General features: G+C 34.9%; 3 protein-coding genes across 8 annotated transcripts; 1 reads left to right on the plus strand and 2 right to left on the minus strand.

The window, feature by feature from the left end:
* Positions 1-225: 225 nt before the first annotated feature.
* On the minus strand, positions 226-6,919 carry LOC105113899 (heat shock 70 kDa protein 17-like). Its single transcript, XM_011010249.1, has 15 exons — positions 6,803-6,919; positions 5,768-6,603; positions 5,162-5,394; positions 4,637-4,796; positions 3,692-3,937; positions 3,423-3,556; positions 2,955-3,294; positions 2,675-2,836; positions 2,407-2,481; positions 2,195-2,295; positions 2,012-2,081; positions 1,367-1,423; positions 1,186-1,247; positions 992-1,064; positions 226-878 (listed from the first exon to the last, which is right to left on the minus strand). Exons 2-15 carry the CDS (start codon positions 6,542-6,544, stop codon positions 645-647), a joined length of 2,724 nt encoding a protein of 907 aa, XP_011008551.1. The 5' UTR covers positions 6,545-6,603; positions 6,803-6,919; the 3' UTR covers positions 226-644.
* Positions 6,920-8,483: 1,564 nt separating this feature from the next.
* LOC105113900 (OTU domain-containing protein DDB_G0284757-like) lies at positions 8,484-12,749 on the minus strand. Of its 4 annotated transcripts, none has more exons than XM_011010250.1 (10): positions 12,513-12,749; positions 11,655-11,865; positions 10,617-10,690; positions 10,224-10,278; positions 10,004-10,078; positions 9,719-9,792; positions 9,554-9,602; positions 9,295-9,379; positions 8,820-8,876; positions 8,484-8,719 (listed from the first exon to the last, which is right to left on the minus strand). In XM_011010250.1, exons 2-10 carry the CDS (start codon positions 11,820-11,822, stop codon positions 8,664-8,666), a joined length of 693 nt encoding a protein of 230 aa, XP_011008552.1. In that variant the 5' UTR covers positions 11,823-11,865; positions 12,513-12,749; the 3' UTR covers positions 8,484-8,663. The 4 variants fall into 4 exon arrangements, with proteins under 4 accessions (XP_011008552.1, XP_011008553.1, XP_011008554.1 ...); XM_011010251.1 differs by having other exon boundaries at positions 11,655-11,823; positions 12,513-12,748; XM_011010252.1 differs by having other exon boundaries at positions 8,484-8,707; positions 12,513-12,745.
* Positions 12,750-17,241: 4,492 nt separating this feature from the next.
* Positions 17,242-18,983, plus strand: LOC105113901 (putative F-box/LRR-repeat protein 23). Of its 3 annotated transcripts, none has more exons than XM_011010256.1 (3): positions 17,242-17,435; positions 17,792-18,140; positions 18,285-18,983. In XM_011010256.1, exons 2-3 carry the CDS (start codon positions 17,800-17,802, stop codon positions 18,772-18,774), a joined length of 831 nt encoding a protein of 276 aa, XP_011008558.1. In that variant the 5' UTR covers positions 17,242-17,435; positions 17,792-17,799; the 3' UTR covers positions 18,775-18,983. The 3 variants fall into 3 exon arrangements, with proteins under 3 accessions (XP_011008558.1, XP_011008559.1, XP_011008557.1); XM_011010257.1 differs by having other exon boundaries at positions 18,069-18,140; XM_011010255.1 differs by having other exon boundaries at positions 17,242-17,360; positions 17,790-18,140.
* The last annotated feature ends 2,351 nt before the right edge of the window (positions 18,984-21,334 follow it).

The following is a 21,334-nucleotide window of genomic DNA, read 5'->3' on the forward strand; positions in this document are numbered from 1 at the left end:
ATTTAACGGGGAATTTTAAATATTAATCTTAATATTTGAATTTAAAAACAAAGAAGGAAGTTAAATGTTGAAATTTAGAGCGATAGTTATTAATCTGAAACTTGTGATCCAAAACATAATTATAAATCAAGGAAAATTTTTGGTTGACCCAGAGACTAATTCTCAGACCTTACCGTCTGCATTACTGGTAAGATCAAGAAAAACAAGAGCATCAAAATCATGCGTGAGCAAAAACTAAATTCCATGCATGCTCTTCCTCGATTATAGAAAGTTTATAGCTATCAGATTGTTGCTAAAGGAAACACATAAACATGATCAAAACTCCCAGAGGGGTAAACTGGTAATTCTGTAAATGCCCCTTAATTTCAGTGGGTATAATCTTACGAGTGCTACAATTAACAAAGAAAAGGGGAGTTCTTTCTATATGGTTCTTTCAGCATCAAAAGATGGTCAGCCAGGACAATCATGAATCTCAAGGATGATAAATAAGCAGCCGTCCTGGAAAAATAGGGTCTAATGTGTTCTGCCGATTAAAATAGCAGTACTCCCCCCCATCTTTTCTTTTCCAATGAGAGCGCCTCCATGTTTTAAACTCAGAAGGCATGTAGTCTACAATGGTCCTGAGAGTCGTTTCAGTTTAATCATCACAGCTCGTCGTGAACTTCGGGTTCTGGGTTGGCTTTTTCATCAGCTGATCCCTCCGGGTTGATTTTTTCTTCAGCGGAACCATCTGAATCAGTTGTTTGTTTCTCCTTTTCAGGAGTCTCCCCAGAAGTTGAGTCAGCACTGTTCGTGTTGTCTCCGCTGGTCTCAGTTTTGTTCTTCTTAGGCTTCTCAATTTTTGGCTTTGGCTTGGGAATTCTGTTAACACTGGCGACCTATATAAACACCAATCAAATATCAATTGAAAAGGCACACAGGCAGGAAAATCTTTACGCCATATCAAATTCTCGTTTTGTAATAAAGAAGTTGCTGAGACTTGCAGTAATACCTTGTCTTGCAGATTCAACACCTTCGAATATATTTCTTCAGATGTCAGTACTGGTGTGCTGAATCCTGAAGCCCTGTTGGGAAATAGGGAGGAAGAACGACTTTGTAATCACTTGGATTTGAACATGCCCGTAGGCAAGAAAATAAAATAATAAAAATCTCCTTATATGCAGAACCAAATCTTTGAACCCTTACTTCTTCTGTTCAGCCTCCTTTTCATCCAGCCAACTCTTTAACTTGTCAGCATCACTCACCACCTGCAAAACCACACATTCACAAAATCCATATGCAAGCATAACTAGAGATTGTTCCAATCGTAAACAGATTCCAGAAAATCTCATGAGGAGGCCATGTTAGATTAAGGTGTGGAAAAAACCTCATCTACTCTGTCCTTTGGAAGCCAAGGTTTCTTTGTCTCCCAGCCCTGTACAATCTGCAGGAAATGATAAAAGAAATGGTCACCATGCTTATCATGCTGTCTTCAAATTGAGCCACAAAGAAAACAATATTTAATCAATGGTTGAAATGCTAGCCTATCAAAGCTTTGGTTTTTTTTTTTTACCTTCCCGTATTTAGCTTTTATCCAAGCAAGTAGATGCAATACTAGTTATCAACATGTCGCTTCCCTGTCCCACAGTTTCATCGTATTCAATTTGAGCAGCTGAAATAGACAGATCAGCAAAGACTGCTGTCTGTCCCATAAACAAAAGCCCCTCCACACCCCGGGGATATTTTTAAAATACAATGATCCTTGATTAACTTTTCGAAGTGACAGGGATTATGGGGCAAAAAAAAAAGAAGAATAATAGTAAAATCCAATGGGAAGGGTGCATTTCCACAAATAAACATATTAGTTAATTTAAAATTCATCTATTTTTCCAGCCTAGGATTTTTAGTTTTTTTTTTTTTTTTCCCAGCTTCATGATCAAGATGGCAATAGTCAATGACAACATACTCTGAGCCCAAGGAAAAATAAACATTTTTTATAAGGCATGTGATTGAAATGCAGTATCTGAAGTACCTGTTGCAGCTCCCCAATGTACTTTCGAGCTAACTCTATTGCTGTTGGTCTTGCTGAAAGTTCTTTATACCTATATCAAAAAAATTCACAAGTTGGAATTAATAATTCAAATAGCCAATCACTTGTGTAAATAACAGTTAGCATCTAATTAGATGCCCCAACTACAGCCAGAAAATATCACACCTGAAAAATATTGGGTCACCAAAAGCTTTTAGAGAATCTAGGCGTTCCTGAAACTCTTTTGCTGTGGCATCTTCACCGTCTGTGTATAGCCACTCTTGGACCTAAAACAATACAGCATGCTCCCATTTCACAAATTTAGGCAGAGAAGCCAATATCATGGACCCTTTTAAATTCCCAAAAATACTTGGAAAAAAATAGAGGAAAAGGCTCACCTCATCAAGCTTTTCAATGAAGGATTTCCGTTCATCATCAGTAGAAACTTTCTCAAACTCTTCAGTTGTCTCAAGCTGGCACGGCAGGTAAAGACATCAACAATAAATCAAAGGAAATGGAATGCTGACTATTCATAAGAAAACTCTAAATTTATAATAGCAATCAAATCAAGATTAATAGTTTCCAGGAAAGGTGGTCATCACAAGAAATGGAACTGTCTAATCTTTATTTTTAAACTAAAAGTTGAATTGATCGAAAATTCCAAACCTTTTCTTTAGTAGAATATATATATCCTTCCAAATTATTTTTCAACTCGGCAGTTCTTCTTCGCTCTGCATCCTTTTTGTTCAATTCTTCTAATTTTCTTTTAGCTTGAGCTAGATATTCTTCGGACAGAGGCATTCCAGGTCCCACTGTCTTCTCAAGAATCTATAAATATAAACAATAGAAATAAGCAACAAGAGAGGTGTGAAACACACAACTCACCATCATAAAACTTCCTAGCATGCAAGTGAAAAAACTTTTAAAGCTGCAAGCTTGTTTTTACCTTCAGGGGAACCCTGAAAGTCCGCCTTTTCAGCTTCTTCTCTGTAATGGGCTCAGTAGTACTTGGTTCTTCAGTAATGTTGATGGATGTGTTGTCAGTCACACCATCAGAATTTGACTTTTCATCGCTTTCTTCTGTAGTGTTCTTAGTGTCAGTTTCAAGTGTTATATTTGGAGATGTAGTGGTTGTGTTTTCCACAGTCAGGTTCTTTTTAGGAACTTCCACCCATTCTGATATTTCAATAACAGCATCTGCTCGATCCAAAGAAAGAATTCCACTTCTGCTAAGAGAGAAATGCAGATTTGCCTTGATGGGGGATGACAAATTCCGTGAGGAATACCTAGCAACACAAAGGAAGAACAGAAGAGAAATGTGATGTTAGAAGTTTTCGTGAAGGAAAGTGATTCAAGATACAAGCATTGAGCCTTATATAAACCCAGAAATGATTCAGAGTATAGCTATTCTTACTTCTCACTTGCATCTGCTAGACCAGACACAGAATACTGAGCAAATACAGGGGAGGTAACACCAGGTGGTAAAAGATCAGGCTCATATGACAGTGAAACTTCAAAATCTTTTGTATGAATGATGGATCTGAACATCTGTAAAATAAAATAAAATAATCCATGCATAATAAGTACAACTGGAAAGCAAATTTTGAGGCATTTGGGGCATCAAAATGGTTTTTCTGATTGACCTTTTCAAACACAACATAGTCATTTTACCATGTTATTTACCTTACTGGGGAGTTTTCTCATCCTTGGAACAAGTAATTGCCTGGTGCTCTCATCTTTCAGCAGATCAGGTCCGTCTAACTCAACTACCAATCCATATGATGAACCATCAATCATTCCTAGCTTGCGATTCAATTTGATTCCATCACTCAAATTTGCAGCATGTAGAGATGAACCAAGAACTACAGCTTCATCGGCATCTAGATGCTTGTCCAGCTCATTCTTTCCAAGAAATTCCTGGAGTTTAGCCTGTTATGTGCCCAAAGAGTTTTCTTTTATTTGCATCCTTAACACAAATCAGATCTAACACAGAAATAGAAGCTTAAGATTGAAGGGAGATATTAATTGATAAGCAGCTAAGTGCATGGTATAGGGGATCATTCCAAACAGAAACTTAAAGAGCTAACTTCAATTCGTTAACATCACAATGACCTTATAATAAAACTACCCTTATCCTGTTCTTTTTACGGTGGTAACAACACATGGCCTCTACTGCTTACACATCATCTTCACCGTAACCATTCTTCTATAATTCAGGTTTTTTTTATTAAAAAAGAAGAAGAAAGAAGGAATATGAAAGATTGATTTTTTACCCTGACTTGTTAGCTCTCCAAGATTGTGCAAATCAAAACAGTAAGAACAAAGATTGGAAGTGGGACCAAATAAAAAGAAATATCAGCAGCTGACACAGTGGGGCTTGATTACCAGCTGAAGCTTCATTTTAGGAGAAAATTGTTGACATGACTAATAGTAGACTAAGATGGCTAAAATTGATGGATAATATAGGCAAACACAAAGTGATAGTAGTAGGTATTATTCAAACCAGTGATCGTAGTAGATTAAGATACCATTGCTTTAAACAACTATCATTAAGTTTATTTTAACTATTGTTACAAAGCTTAATCAGTTTTCGTGGGCTTATACACAATTGAAGAAGATTGTACCAACCTGCAACTTGGGGACTCTGGTAGCACCTCCTATAAGCTCTACCGCATATAACTCGTCCAAGTCTAAACCTGAATGCTTCAGAACTTCCTTGAGAGGTACAAGAGATCTGTCCCACAGATCTGCACAGAGCTCTTCAAACTTCTCACGTGTTATGGTGCTCCTGGAGAAAAATTAAAGATAATGGTTTGAATGATTTGGGCAAGGTATATCCACAGAGGTGCTGATGACATATAAGCATCAAGCACAACTCAATGTCTAACCACCAGTACGCATGCATATTGTAACAACATTACAGTCAGTTAAGATAATTTCTCACACATAAAGAGAAAAATGTTCATCATGTAAAAAATTATAGGGGGCTAATGTGAGAACAAGTGGAATAATAAATTCTCATAAATATGCACCCAGACATTTGCTCAGCAGGCAATGAGGCAGTGCAGCAAGGCAGTAAGAAAAAAAATGTACAGGTACATGAAAAAGGACACGAACAAAAAAAACTTGAGGAATTGTTTAGAATCTACTGACCTGAAGTCCCGATCATCATAGAGGGATTCAACTGATATTGGAGCCACAGTGTTCGCACTCAAGATTTCTTTCGTCCGTTTGACCTGTTTCTTCAATTTAGCCATTGCCTTGGGAAACTTCCTCACATCAACCCCATTTCCAACTTGTTTATTAAACTCATCAGCAAAGTACTCCACCAACCTTGATTCCATAGTCTGACCTCCAAGTTCTGGGTCCCATCTGACATCCTTAACCTGGAAATATAATTAGCATTCATAACATTGCTAGCGGTACTGAACTAATCATCCGTAAGAAGAACAACAAGATGTATAGGACAAGGCTGGAAGTGAAAATATTGAGGCTATCATATGATAGTGGTGAGGAGCATCTAACATAAATGACATGATTCAGATCAGAACAAGCAACCACAATCACAAACTTAATGTAAGAAGAATGGCCACAATGCAGCTTTTCAGTAAGATATTTCTTTTTTGGATCCACTGCCTCCTATTTCAATATTCAAACATAATGCATTTTTCTACACAGAAATCTATCACAGAACAATTAACAAAACAAACAAAACATTCTAACTGATTACCAAATGCCAATTACTGAAACCAAACTTACCTGAAATTGATTAATAGACACAGTCTTCCCAAACTCCTTAGCATTATACGCTGAGAAGTAAACAAGTGCAGCATAAGTGCTACTCGCACCCATGTCATAAAACACAACATACCGCGACCCATTAGAAAAATCCTTATCAATCCCATATTGCAATGCAGCACCAGAATGCTCATTAATCAAAGCAAGCACATTAATCCCCGCCAATTGCGCCGCCTGAACCAAACCCCTCCTCTCCGCCTGCCCAAAATATGCCGGCACTCCAACCACTGCATCCTTAACCACGACCTTAGAATGAAACTCCGCCAAATCCCCTGCAAAACCCAAAATCATCCCCAACAACTCCTCCACCGAATACAACCCCACATTCCCACCCTCATCCTCATCCTCAACCCTAAACGCAACTGCCCCTCTCGAATCCTTCACCACATCATACGGCAAATACATTGCTTCCAGAAATCCCTTAACTTTCTCATAGGATTTCCCTAACATATCTCGCAAATGTGAATACACTTTATCTGGATACCGCGCAGCAATCCCCAATGCTTCTTCACCTAAAAGCCGAGTTCCAGATTGGAATGCAACTAAAGCTGGTGTTTTTCTCTTCGACATTTCGTTAATTGCTATAGAAATTGGGGTTTGGCCTGGTTTTAGGTTTACTACTGCTACTTTTATCCATTCCGAACCTAGATCTATGCTCGAAACAGCAGATTCTGACGGAATTGAATTTAATAATAATAATAATAACACTAACCCTAACCCTAATTTTAATAAACTCATTTTGATCACGAGTTTATTCTTGTCACTCGATCAAGAAAGGAAGGAAGGAAGCAATCTGTCTGCAAAAGAAAGGGAAAGAAAGAAAAAGAAAGGTCAGTGCTCTGTCTGGACAGGTTCTTATTTCCCGGATAACAAGTATAAAATTTGTGAAAAAAATCTGAAGAAAAAAATATTTTCCCGGAACACAAGCAGAAAATTTGTGAAAAAAATTTAAATTTTTTTCAAAACAGAGAGGCAGAGCTGGAAAGAGGGAGATACCAGAGGATGAATTGCATTTCCTAGAGAGAGAAGTGGTATGAACTTGAAGCTGATATTGATTTATGTTTTTTTTCTGTTTGGTTGACGAGAAAAAGAGGAGAGAAAGTGGAGTGGCTTAAATCAGGTGGCAGAGGTGGGGTGTTGACGTGGGAAATGAATTGAAACAGTAGCCAATAGGAAATGGCTACGTGGAAAAAAGTACACGTGGTGAGATCTGAGACATCAGCTGCGTTGTTCTGATGGTTGCAGTAGAAAGCAAACGAAGTTATAACCTCAAATTATAAGTTATGACATCAAACTATGCATAAATTATGATCTCGACCCTAGAAGTACTTTTTTTCTTAATTAGATCCCATGAAATATTAGATGTTCTTCAATTAAGCTTTGTATAGGTAAATGCACTTGAGATCATGGCTATCAGTTATGGAAAAAAAAAATTCAATATTTAGGTTTGATTTTTTTTTTCAACATTTAGGTTTGATTTTCTATATTCGCATGAGTGAGTCTAAAAATTAATTATAGTATGTATAAGTTAACTTGAATATCCCAATTTAAAAAACTAAAAAAAAAATGCAGTATTTACTTGCATAAAATATTAGACATCTATTTTCTTTCGCAATCAAAGAATGTAATCACGAGGCTATTTTTTCATATTATTATCTATAAAATAAATTATATACTTTATATATAAAATTGTCTTCATTCAAGTTAATATTGACATTATCTATGAGATATATGTAAACTCCTTGAATTACCATGTGAAAAAGAAATTTATTAATTCAATAATATATATCATCTTCATTTACTATCTCTACCACTTACAACAGACAACCTTTAAAACCGCATTACTTCTACTTCTACGCTAACTTAAACAGTAAACAATTTCATACACTACGCATGGACTCGTTTTGCAGAAATTTATGGATTATCGACAGAACTCTTCATCTGCAACCTTTAAACCTTAATAATTACCTATGAAAAGCCCTAAAATCTCTTTAAGTTTACTCCAAACTTTATTAATGGCATCGAAAAGCCGGACAAAAACTAGTTCATGCTTTTCATTTTGCGCTTATCTCCTAGTTCTTTTCATGGCTGACAGAAATACCAGGACATGGGACAGTCCAGGATCTCTTTACAGATGCTTCATTATGTTCTCTACATCTTCAACAACTTTCAAGTGAGAAAACTCATTAAAGCTCTTTTGACCATACAAAATGCAACTCAAGACCTTGCCTCTTCCCCCAGTTGATGGCACATTCGCTAGTTCCATCACCTATACAACTAATTGTTTATAGTTCCATCACCGCTTGAATGATGCCATGTACAAAATCCATCAGAAGACGTTTTGTGGGCTCGACCTATTACCTAATGAAATGCCTTGAAGGAATATAGAACACAAAACAGCATGGGTTTCTGATTTCTTGTATATATACAAGAAATAGATGGAGAGAAGGCTCAAATTTCTTGGAATTCATCTGAGACTTCTGCATATTTATCATGCTTGTTCGATTCCTTCCTAGACTGATTATGTACCAAATTCTTGCCAAGTTCGCATGTGGAGCAGCAGGGTTGCTCAGGATGCTCCAACAAGCACCTCAGCAAAAATTAAAGAAAAGCTAGGAAGTAAGATTATTTCCTTTAGACAGAAATCTCTTAGAACTTTCTGCATACGAGAAGCGTATGAGTTAAGAAAATAAAAAATAAACAAATAAAAACTGTGAATATAATGCTACATTCAATATCAAGTTACATGTTTGCTTCTTATATACTCTGTGGTTGCTTGCTTATTCGAGTGTTATGTACAAGTATAGAAAACAAAGGAACAGTGGATAACTCGATCTGCGGATGACATGTTAAACATCTAGAAAAACCAATACTTCTTTCTTCCTACTCTGGTGGGAACATCTGTAGGAACAGACAGTTTTCATGAAGGTTATTAGTTTGGAAGTAGCATGAGAGGGGAAAAAAATGTAGTACTGAAGGAAAAACATGTTGCAAGTATTGGTTTGTCCCTCACCTCCAATTTCGTACAATGAATTGTAATGAACTTCACTCCAAAAGCTTAGCCAAATTTCTGGAAACAGGAACAGCAGCCATAATATTAGATCAAGACCACTGCAATTTCATTCAACTTATAACTGTTAGATTTTATCCAAATTTACTAAAGAGCAGAAAAGAGATTAAAATGATCTATCTTTGTTAGGTTAGTTCCTCTTTTCAACTCCCATCCCTTATCCTGGTACTGGCTTCAAGATTCCCATGATCTTAAAAGGTATTGGAGGTGATAATTGTAAAATAAAATATTCAGTTTCTCAAGATAGGTAAAGCATGCAAAACTTACGAATGATAGGATAAGAAGAACTTGCATCTGGACTTTCAATTTACTCTACCGGAATCAATCATAACACAGAGTTCCATTTAATGACAAGCATTATACACATTAGAATATCGCAATGATGACATATGGGATATAGTATCAGATTTAGATCTACCTCTGGTTGGACTCCTGTCTTTCGGAAAGATTTCGATATAGCATGTGTCCCGAAAAGATGTTAACACACAAATTTTGGCTCCAAACTGAATGCATGCCCGTAAAAGGTCAGAGGATAGCCATTCCATACATAAGTGAGTAGCAGTTACAAAGAATGAGAACAATTAGGTTTCATGATTTATGTTCTTAAGAAAAATAGATCTAATAAATTAAATAGGAAAAAAGCAATCAAGGAGCTAAACAGATAAAACTCCACTTACTCTATCTGCAGCTGCTTGTAGGGTTACATGATCCCCCCATTCCCCTGACCTAGTATCATGTAAGGGTTTGCACACAAAAATTAGAATGCAGCTACATTTATTGTAAGCATGCTTTCCATTTTTCAGGAAAATAAAAACTAGTAGGCATCGCCATAGAAGGCTAACTTTTTCATCTTCTTCACATAGCTTCTATACTTCATTGGGACATATCCTTCATACAATTTTCTGTGATGCTTTAGCTGAAAAGGAAGATGAATGAAACAATAAGGAAAATAGTGAAACATGACAGAGAAATTTCATAGAAAAAAAAACACTACGTAGACTCGTGTATACTGCCAGGCACATGGATGTATTTGAAGTTGGCCAATAGTGGCTGTTTTTCCAAATACAACCTCTATCTTTCCCAAGTTATAATGAATTAGTGCAATCATGTGAGATTTACCAACATACCTGCTTGACTATTTGTTTCCTTGCATGTTTGTGGTAATCTGGACTGCGAAATATCTGGTCTGCTAATGCTCGAAACTGTCAAATAAGTCAAACCAGTGATTTATAAGCATACTTTGTAATAGAGTTCTCATAGTGACTTATGGAACTCTTTCAAACATCCTTACATGTACAATCATGAATAAACAGTTCAAAAAAATGAAATATGCCATGGTAGCCGCACCTGGCAATTCCCATCACCTTCGATTTTTAGTTCTTCTAAACCATATATAGCCAACCTGAATGAAAAGCACTTACTAAGACAACTGAAAGATGAACCAATCATTTTGCACAGAAAAGAAATCATTTGGCATCAGATGGTAAATGCCATATTGAATAAATGGAAAAGGATGCTCATAGGGCCATGCAACACCAAGCCAACGTAACCATAAAAAATGCAAAGCATTTAGAAAGGATGCTACCAACTGAAACAAAATTCATCGAACCTGTGAGAAAAGGCAGACACATAATAATAGATAGTGATACTGGCATGCCACATTACAGACAGGCTAAAAATGAAATGCATGATATGAGAATGAAAAAGAAAAAGCATATAGGGTGGATAACAACATCAAACCTTTCAGATAGCCGCTCATGGTCTAAGGTTGCATCATTCACATCAGGGATCTCACCATTAACCCTTGGAGTGAGCTGCCAACACCATGAACCAATGAGCATTCACATGACTAAATAAAAAGACAGAAGTTACTCAACAGCAGAGGTAAATGAGGCAAAAGAAGAAGAAGAAGAAGAAAAGAAAAGAGGACGAATATGGATGCCACTGGTTAATATATTAGGTTAAACGAAAAAGATAACAAATCACTAACATAGAAGCAAGTGCCAGATATGTTGTATAATTGCTTGAAATTGTTGAAGAAGCCTTGGCGAACATAATCCAGTGAGCAATTCCTACTCAGTTCCTCTAAAGACATATGCTTGTTGTGAGCTAATGTGAAGAAAAAGTGAACCAATGCAATCAGCAAGAAACTACTGATTGTATGCTTGGCTTATGCGGCCAAAAATATCATATAATTCTCATTGTTGTACAGCTGGTTCCTTCTGTATTTTTAGAGACTGACTGTTTTAATCTTATATTTTCTGGATGGCTTATTGGATAGGTATATGCAGGTTCACTAGGTGATTCGGCATGCTTCTTAATTTTTAAGGTTTGGATTATTGTTTACTTCAGAAGGATCCACTGTGGGTAGGAACTTGCCGAAGATTTCCAGTTAGCTACTCCTGCATATCTATAGATGGAAGTTAGATACACGTGAACTGTATCAATTCAAAGCCTTGCTGCAACAATGGTACCCGGAACTATCCATTGTTTTGCTTAAATTAAGGAATGATATCACAACCCAGCTTCGCCCATCATAACTAACACCCAAAACTATAGTATAGATTGGTTTCGCATCACATATCTACAGACCATTTTGGTGGAGCACAAGGTCAGTAGAGGTCCAAATTTACTATAATTCTTCAAATGGTCCTCTCTGTCGTATGGAAGAAAAACATGTACCACCCATGTGAGCTTGAGAATATGTGAAATGTCACCCACACACACATGCAAGCATGTAGAGTGGACTAGAAAATACAGATGTGGAAAGGAAAATACCGGGATGGAGTCCAAGTGCGAGAGTCTCTTCCCCAGCCTTCCTGCAACTTGAGAATCTCCCTCTTCTGCTAAAATGCTTGCAATGGTTTGGTCATCCTCTGTGTCTGGAAAGCTGCTATTCAAACTTGAAGTCGAGCTCACACTTGCATTACTGTAGCTTTCAGTCATACTATGCCAACATCAACAAATCTAAGCTAAAATGCACAAATTTCTATACAAGATGATAACAAACTTCAAAATTAGAATATACTCTCTTTTTTTTGGATAAGTTAAAACTAGAACATACCATTCCTACGAACAAACAGCATTCTTTAATCTAAAGATTTATAGGCATCCATTCCCTAATTTAATAAAGAAATAAGCAAATACAACAGCTAAACTAACCATGCATCATGAATCAAGGAACAATTTATTTACTTTAGCTAAGTCAATCAAAGAGAAACCAAACAAATCCTAACTTTCCATGTTTCCCCTTCAATTTTCTCAGCAACCAAACATAGCAAGTAACAAAGAAGAAAAATTCCCACTACTCAATTCAACAGCAAGAGAAATGCAAAAGCTCACACAAACCAACCGAGAACAAACTCAAAACTTGAGCAAAGAATAAAGAAAACCCAGCATCAAAATTCAACTTTACAGGCTGATAAAATAGTAGAAATGAAAAGATTCGATCTTTTTTGGTGGGTTTGAATCTTATAAATCAATTCCCAGCAACCAAACACACGAAAAACGAAAAGAAAAATTCAATGAACCCAGTTGAATACATGATATAAAAGGTCAAAGTAAATAATAGACAAATAAAAAAAGGCATGTACTTTATTAGAAAAAGGAGAAAGAGAGAAAAGAATAATAGGTTACCTGGATATGAAATGGTGAGGAAGAAGGCCTTCGCTTGTGTAGGTCAGAGGCTTCAAGCCTTCAACTATTATTTGGACAAAATGAATATATATTAACGCATAGACTACATATATATATAAGTTTTGGACTTGACGTTATCGTCTCTCTTTCCGGCAAGAAACCAACACAACACGTTGCTTTAGAAAGACTTTTCCATTTGCTTTGTTCATGTGTCATGACTTGGAATACCAACGTTGTAAGAAACAGTCCCTGGATCATGATCTTGTTTATTTTTGTTCTAGAAACAAAAGTAGAAAAAGCCGGAGATCATGACTGATGAACAAATAATAGTTCGACAAATGTAGCACGAGTTGGATGACTATTTCAAATGTCGGCTTGAGGAACACATAGTAGAAAAACTCCTTATCATCACTTGGATTGAGATTGGTGAGCACAGTCAAATTATGGATCAACTAGTTATCTGAATTTGATCTGGTCTCCCTAGTCCAGCATGGCGGCACAGGTGATCAGGCACTTACAATCGGGGTGACTAAGCGCTGGCGCCTGTCCAGGCCTGGCCCAGTGACATACAATTTTAATTTTTGCTCTCCACGTTTTTTTCTTGCGCTGTCATTTTCTCTTACATTTACTTTAATACGAAGCACACAATTTCTCTTATAATCATGTAATACACACATAATCCATGGCATAACTTCAAACTAGCCAATGAGCCACTTTAATGGGTGAATAACATGATTTTCTCGTCCATGAAGAAATTACAAGCCTAGATGTATAAACACTCCCGAATCAATGGGGTTTTCTAGCATACTACGCTTCCTTGCACTTTTCATATTTTGCTTTCTTCTCCATTATTTTCTCAATAGATATACAAGTGCTAAATTAAACATTGAAGTGTTCCATGTCCCAATAAAAAACTAGTTTTACATACTTGTTGTGCATGGCTAACCATAGAAGCATCTCTCTTTTTTTTAGGAGAAACACCCTTCTAGATGGCTGCAGTTTATGGTTTTAAACTTGAAGGGAAGGGGATTGGGTTGATCAAATGCACGTGTTGAGTCATACGCAACATTTATAACTGCAAATTCTGTAGTTACTGCAAAATCGTAACTGAAGATCTTTCAGGGCAACATGCACAAGGAAAGAAGATTGAAATATTGGGATTCAACTTTTACTAAATTCTGCTGGAAATTTGCTGCCATTATTCTGCAGTAACCAGCTGCCATTATACTGCTGTAAATGACATTGATCTCCTGTCCAACATATAATATATACACGCACCGCCGTAATTTTAGAAGAAAACAAGAGAGAATAAAATCTTCATTCTATCACTGAACAAGTTTCTATAGCACTCAATGTTGTTCTAACACGTCAATGTTTTTTGGAAGTTATAAATTCCGTGACTCAATAAACACGATATTCTCTTATTGACAAAAAAACAAACTCATTTGTCATCAAGTCCAACCTGCATTTTCATCCCTTCACAAGATACATGATGTTTTCCTTCGTAATTATTTAATCCTCGTTCAGAATCCCCTAAACTATGCCTATTATCCTCCCCCGGTCGTTTTTCAATTATCTATTCTTCTTGTAGCCTTATTTTTCATGACATCTGCTGTTAATGTTCACATTATTCTGCGAATCTTCAGTGTTGTAATGTTGTTCACAGTATATATACTTTTTATATGTTAGTGGTGTTTCACACCACAGAGGTTATCGTGGATGCAATTAATGCCAGTGAAATTAGACTCAATGTGTCATGACGCTCCACCTGACTTGGGCTAAGTTTGAAAAAACGGAATGGAGTTAATTGATCAAACCCGAGCGACATGTTAATTCATAAATTAATTATTTAATTAAAAACAAATCTTAAAATGATACTATTAACTCGATTTGGAACAACTAAGATTAACATGCTTAACTTTCATTGATCTTCTTTCTTTCTTTCTTTCTATTCATATCTCCTTTGCTAATAGCCATGGCATCTAACAACGCAGTAAACATACTGGAGGTTTCCCATGACCAGACCGCCTCATCAAATTCTTTCCTTACACAAAATGTTTGCAATGAAAGATATTATTGAGTTGCAGAGTGGCTGGAAAATTCCTTCCTCTTTCTATTTAGAGCAATTAACATGAGAGAATTAGTGAGAACAGGACTCGGAAAATTTGTAGAATTTTGCAAAAATCCCTTCTTTTTGGAAGAACATTTTAAACATAAAAGAAAGAATGCAGGGAATACGAAAGCACTAACCCATATCATTTTTCTTTTCCATGTTGAAATTAAGATGATATGAGAAATCGAATTTTAAGATTGACAGTAGCAGCAAAAACTACTTCTTTTTTCCTTCTTTCTCTTTAATGAAGAAAACCCATATTATATATTAAGCATAGACTGATTAACGGAAGCCAACAATGGGTCAAGCCAGAGAGAGCTACTTTCCATATCGCAATATTAGGAGCGAAACACAGAAGAAAACCAAGTATAGCATGACAAACTTAGGAGCCTACAAATGCATCCAGCAGCTAGACAAACAGAAGCGTACGCTTCTGACAAGCAAATTGTCCAAATTTACAAAGGATTGACGCAGAGGATTCCTGCAATTGTCAAAGCCACAATTGTGTAAGATACCCCAAAGTTACATAGAAAACATTCATGTTTATGAGATCATCGTATTCATGTCCACCACCAGGCATCGGTTGTGATGGTGATTCATCTTCACTGTAATTTTTCTGCGACGAAGGTCCACACAAAAAAGGGTTCCATTCATAACCGCTTTCATCAAAGGTCCAATCATAACTGCTCATGATTGAGGAGTAATTCATTTTGAAGAGATTAAAAGGCCTTTCCTTTGAAATTTTCCAAATGTACGCTTTGAAAATCTTAATATTTAGACAAAAACCAGCATGGTATTAAGCCAAAAATATTTAGGATACATTTGGTAACTTCACTAAACATATACTGTATAAGATAATGATCAAAAGGGAAGAGATTAAGGTATAGGTTTCAAATATAAAGAATAAGATAGTATTATTTTAATTAAGGTATAGGATATGCAGACATATTTTAAATGCTGTCTACAATGCAATACGTCCATTCTTATCTCCAATTATTTCAATTTTTAATAAATCTATTCTTTTAATTTTTATTCAAACCGTTTAATATTATAGCATAGAGCGTTTTTTATAAGTGGTTAATTTTTTCTTGAAAATATATAACATGATTTTCTTAAGATTATTTTTAAGATAATAATTACCAAACAATAATTAAAAAAATTCATCTTATTTGTAATTTGCTATAAAAACTAATTAATTTTAAAAATAAGGTAAAAAATGACAGGTAGCTTCTTGAATAAAATCATAGTTATTAAATTTAAACCGACCTAGTGGGTAGATCTAAAACCCGGTAGCTAGACCAGTATGTGCAAGACAAAAAACTTTTTAGTGAAAAAAAACCCGGCTAGACCTGATATTTTTTTTAATGTGGTTTTTAGATTTTTTTTTTCATGTTTTTAAAATAATGAAAATGTAGGAGTTGTTTCATTAAATTTGTCTTTAAGCAAGGGTAAAACTAGCGTTCTGCACCAAATGAACAATATTCTTGCTACCGACAGCACTGATGCGTTTTCTAACAGATCGAATTGGGATTTGAATACCGACAACAAAATTGGTGTCAAACGTGAAACTACTACTGGAATAGTTGAAACTAACACCGTTAATGAAAAGCAACTCCTTAATAGCAGGGAGTGCAAATCTAGTAATGAAATATAAAAATTTTATTTTTTTAATTTTTTTAAATTTAAATTAACTTAAATTAACCCGAATATACTTATAAAAATTAGAATCCAGTTGCTTGACCGGCCAACCTCAGTTTGATAAGTAAAACTATTAACCAATTATTAATTACCAATCAAAAATAGCAATTAAGTTGGAGGCATAAATCGACGAGCAACAAAAATGATGAAAAAAGAGAGTGAGGGACCAGAAACCCTAACCTTTCTATTGCAGGGCTGGTCACCATAACAAAAACGACGAGCAACAAAAACGATGAAAATAGCGATTGAGTTGGACGCGCCTCGTGCGACTCTTTAATGATACGGACGCTGTTTATTATTTAAGGATATATAAAATACAAGTTAGTAGTTTTTTGATTAAAAGATAAAAGATATAATGTGAACATCTTTATAATTTTCTTAATTATATAAAATATCTATTGAAAAGTATTAAAATACCTTTAAATATAAATTTTTTTTCTTATCTTTTTTAAGACTAAAATATTATTTGATTCTACTTGAAAATTAAAAAAATTAAATATTTTTATGGAAAAAAACTAAAAAAACATTTATCCATTCACCTTAAGAATAAAAAATTAAAAAAATACTATTACAATCTACTCTTTTAATCTGAGTAATTTCTTCATTTATCTTATGTTATAATAAACCTCCTGTAAATAAAAAATAAATAAATAAAAATAAAGTAAAAATAATAAAAAAAACATGTATGAGAGTCTGATTATTTTGCTTTTCAAAGTATTTTTTGTTAAAAAAATATATTACTAATATTTTTTATCTTTAAAAAATTATTTTTAAAATTAATATATTAAAATAATTTAAAAATATTAAAAATAAATTAATTTAAAATAAAAAATTTTAATTTTTTTTAAAACACTTTTAAAATCGCACCTAAACGGCACTAAGCCAGAAGCTGAAGTTGAATTGGAATTGGGTTTGGGGTTAAAAAAGCATTAAAGCAAACCTCAAAAAGGAAAAAAGAAAAAGGAAGAGTGAGACTGAGAACACCAATAGGTTAAAAGAGTAAAGGTATCAATGTTCTTCACGCTGAGCACTTCACCTGTTAATCTCCTCTCCATCGAGTATACCATCCTTGAATGTCTTCAACTTTGGCCACACAATTCTTGGAATTTCAGGTAATGATCTTGATCTTTCCACTTTTAGCTGAAGTTTATAGATTGATTCTGGCTTGTTGAGTATGATCTATGGTTAAACTATCCCCCGTACTTGTTTTGAAAGCAAAATTACCTTCATTTTTCTGTATTTTGACAGGAAGCCTGGACATTCGCATGAGCATAGCTAGTGTATATATATAAATATATGTTGTGTTCAGGTTAACGATCTTAGAAAGAAATGGCATATGAATCTTGATTGTTGGCAATGAAGGAATCAAAGTATTTGATTTGTCATTTGGATATGTTACTCTTCCAGCCTGCATATCTTTTCCAATCCAACGTTTGAACAATTGCTGAAAAACATTTTCTTTCTGTAGGTATAGAAATGGAAGAAAGAAAGTGGGAGGATTTAGAGTTTTACTGCTTAGTGAATGTGCTGGGAAGGGTGGGCATGAAATCACTTCTATTAGATGTCCCTTTCGTGTGCAAGTCATGGTACAAAGCCAGCCTTGATCCTTCGTGTTGGAAGTATCTTGTTTTCCCTAAAGATTTGGACTCAGAACTGGATTTTACCTTGATTGATAGATTTAAGGAAAAATATAAAATTGAAAACTGTTCTGTGGATGCATTTACCAAATTTGCTGTTGGTCGTAGCCATGGGAATTGCACTGGTCTTTATCTTCCAAATGGCTGTACAGAAGAAGTTGCAAAGTACGTTGCAGATGAGTAAGTTCTCTTCCCTTTACAAAAACTAACACTAGAATACACAAACACACACAAATATGCTATTGAGAAACTGTCACCTTTTTACATATTCTTAAGAGTGTTTTAAAGTACAAGAAGATGAGAAGTTTTAATGATTCTTTTCAGGTGTCCTGCCTTGATAACTCTGTCATTGCCCTATGATAGTATACGCTGTGAATCATCCATTGTTCCATCCCTCATAGGGAAGTGGGAACATTTGGAGAATTTGTGGCTCGGAAGTTCTGAAAATTTGGTAAATATAATAACCCAAATCAGCCTTGCCTGCAATAAATTTTCTGGCCTGCGGATATCATCTGCAATCATTCAGGAAGAAGAGGCATCGGCAATTGTCACTAATCTTCCAAATATAAAGTTCCTGCTTCTCAGGGGGGCCCGGATCTATTTCGAGAATCTAGTGATAATATTGCAAGGATGCAAAAACCTTGTACATTTAGATGTACGCGACTGCTTAGGTTTTGACTCCGATGATGAAGCGGTACTGGAGCTCGCTTCGAATATCAAGACATTCAATTGTGAAGGTTCAACGCTGCACGATTACGATGACGGTGTAATTGACCATGACGACCTTGTTTATGATGGTTACATTTCAAATTGAAGATGGTGTTCAGTTACGGGACCGGTGCTGCTCATGATCACCTCTACTATATTTTTGCTGCTTGTGTGCCTGAGGCTTGGATGACATTAGTTTTTTGCATGTGGCATTTGTTGCGTTGTGTGCCTCTATTTTGTGGATGTATATGCTATGATTTACCTGTTTCCTTGAGTTTTCGAATCTTCTTTTTAATATTGCATTTATTAAATTTCTATGAATGCATTCGTAAATTATAACCAAAAAAAAAAAAAAAACCTCCTTCGATAAAATTATTTGTCGTCAAATATAAGTTGTAATTAGGCAGCAAAGAGATTTGGTTTCCATAATAATTGAATCTCCACTCTCTTGTACATATGGCATATTGAAGAAAATAGGGAATACTCGGGGGCGGCTTTGTTGGTTTAATTGCATCTTTTGTGTTTACGATGCAAAAAATTGCATCTTTTGTGTAATATATTAAATTGTGTTTTTTATTGTAGGATTTACTAAAAAAATTAAGTTTGAAATATAATTTTTTAGAAATAGTTTTTATATATTTTTATAATTAAGTTTTGTAAAATTCTGTTTGTTTTTTGCATTTGGAAAGTGTTTTTAAAAAAGTTTATCTTTTTTACTTTAAATTAATATTATTCTTGTGTTTTCAAATCATTTCGTTTATATTAAAAATTATTTTTAAAAACTAAAAAAATTATTTTTATGTATTTTCAAATAAAAAATATTAAAAAAAAACTGCAACTATATAATTACAAAAAAATTTATACATATTTTTTTTGTTGTGTATAAATTTTAATAATAATTTTTACTAAACACATTTAAATTTAACTAATCACATTTAACTATATTTTTTTAAAACTTAATTTTTTTAAATTACAACTATAAAAACAACCTTAAACAAACACAATCACACTGTACTTCCAGCATATATATTTTAAAGAAATAGGAGCGGTCATATTTTATTTAATACAAGATGAAAGTTGTAGAGTGGATGGGCTACCTTTTTTAAATTAGGCTTGATTAAGACTATTGGATCCTTGATTTCCTAGGGTGCTTTTATCCTTCAATTTCTGCATGGGCTGTTAGCCTCATTTCTGCGAGAGCCATCTCAGTTTTATGGGATCCATCAACTACAAAATTTCGTAGGCTACCAGAAAATCATTGGGACGTGGTTTTGATACTTCCAGATTTTGATAAAATTAGGGTTTTCGAACCCCGCTAATCTTAATTTGTCTATAGTGTAGAGAATATATTATCCCACGCCCATCGAATCCTAAAAACAGTGTGCAAATATACCCGCTATCATCCTTGATTTATCGAGACCATGTGGGGCAAATGATCAGGGATTTACATTTTGAGCTTTTATTGTTTTGTTAATACATATATATAATCTAGATCTTTGACTTTGTCTCAATTAAATAATCTTAATCCACCTATTGTTTTGTCTCAATTAAATATACTTTTGTCTCTTCGTAACTATAATAATTTACATCTTTGTCTTTGTTCTAAGATTTTTTCAATTTTGTTCAATGATCAATGTTTGTGATTTGTAGATGAAAATTTATTGGTTTTCGTATTTTAATTTTCTTAACATTTGATTTTGTGTAATCTTTAGTGGTGGTTTTTTTAAAAAAAAAATCTCTGATTAAATTGACTAGGATATTCAACGGATGAAGGAAGCCCTCTCCTTCCAATTCAACTTGATTTAACTAAATCGGATGCAAGAGTAGGTGATAGTTGCAAGTATTCTGAATCCACTAAGAGTACAGTAAAAGCTGGTCGTACGCACTAGCTCGATCGATTAAGAGAGTTGAGCACACCATAGATAAGTAATCAAGCAGACTGAAACAACAGCGAAACCATCTCAGAACACCATGGCAGCAAGTAACTCAAACTCTAACTCCTAGTTCTGCCTGTAAGTACCACATTCCTTAGTGTGTGAGAGAGAATGAGGGATCAGCGAGAGATTATCGAGTTTAGAAATCAGGGATTTCTTTATAGAGAGAAGATTTGGGGTTGAGGCTGGATATAAGTGAAAAATGGGGTCTTGAAACTATTGAATCGAATTGGTTGACTTCGAGTTCCTTTGCTGGATAAATTCATGGGAAAATATAAACCGGGACGATGTCTTTCCGATGCATTTATCAAAATCACAGTTGGTCGTAGCCATGGAAATTGCACTGCTGTTAGTCTTCCAAGGGACTGTAATACAGAGGTTCTGAGGAACATTGCAACGAGTAGGTTTTCTAACCTAATCAAAATCTTAAACTTGACAATTGACATTATATTTAATCACTTTTATTGGTAGAAAACAAAATTATCTCAAGGGGTTGGTTTAGAGGTTAAAAAGGTATGTTTCCTTACTTAATTTACTTTTCTGGGTTCAAACCTTCGAGCCAGCAAGCAGCGTTAAGGGTGCGCTCTTGATATTGTCTGGGAGAGAATTTATTCTCAGCTGCTAGTCGAACGATACCCTTGAAAAAGAAAGAAATTATAAAAATTGCTTTTGGACTTAGCATCTGCTTTGATTCTTTTTCTGAAATTCCAAACTTTTACATGATTTCAAATT

The sequence above is a fragment of the Populus euphratica genome, unplaced genomic scaffold (genome assembly GCF_000495115.2).
Source record: "Populus euphratica unplaced genomic scaffold, PopEup_1.0 scaffold466.1, whole genome shotgun sequence".
In the NCBI taxonomy this organism is placed as follows: Eukaryota; Viridiplantae; Streptophyta; class Magnoliopsida; order Malpighiales; family Salicaceae; genus Populus; species Populus euphratica.

What these genes read in the sequence shown, in the direction of transcription:
- LOC105113901 (XM_011010255.1), top strand. Translation starts at nt 17,335, where the DNA reads ATGTTCTTCACGCTGAGCACTTCACC. An exon ending in TTCACGCTGAGCACTTCACC is followed by an intron (nt 17,361 to 17,789) that starts TGTTAATCTCCT and finishes TTTTCTTTCTGT; the next exon opens with AGGTATAGAAATGGAAGAAA. An exon ending in GCAAAGTACGTTGCAGATGA is followed by an intron (nt 18,141 to 18,284) that starts GTAAGTTCTCTT and finishes GATTCTTTTCAG; the next exon opens with GTGTCCTGCCTTGATAACTC.
- LOC105113899 (XM_011010249.1), bottom strand. Translation starts at nt 6,544, where the DNA reads ATGAGTTTATTAAAATTAGGGTTAGGGTTAGTGTTATTATTATTATTA. An exon ending in TGTCTATTAATCAATTTCAG is followed by an intron (nt 5,395 to 5,767) that starts GTAAGTTTGGTT and finishes TTATATTTCCAG; the next exon opens with GTTAAGGATGTCAGATGGGA. An exon ending in TATGATGATCGGGACTTCAG is followed by an intron (nt 4,797 to 5,161) that starts GTCAGTAGATTC and finishes ATTTTTCTCCAG; the next exon opens with GAGCACCATAACACGTGAGA.
- LOC105113900 (XM_011010250.1), bottom strand. Translation starts at nt 11,822, where the DNA reads ATGACTGAAAGCTACAGTAATGCAAGTGTGAGCTCGACTTCAAGTTTG. An exon ending in GGAAACAAATAGTCAAGCAG is followed by an intron (nt 9,793 to 10,003) that starts GTATGTTGGTAA and finishes CTTCCTTTTCAG; the next exon opens with CTAAAGCATCACAGAAAATT. An exon ending in TTCATTGTACGAAATTGGAG is followed by an intron (nt 8,720 to 8,819) that starts GTGAGGGACAAA and finishes CATGAAAACTGT; the next exon opens with CTGTTCCTACAGATGTTCCC.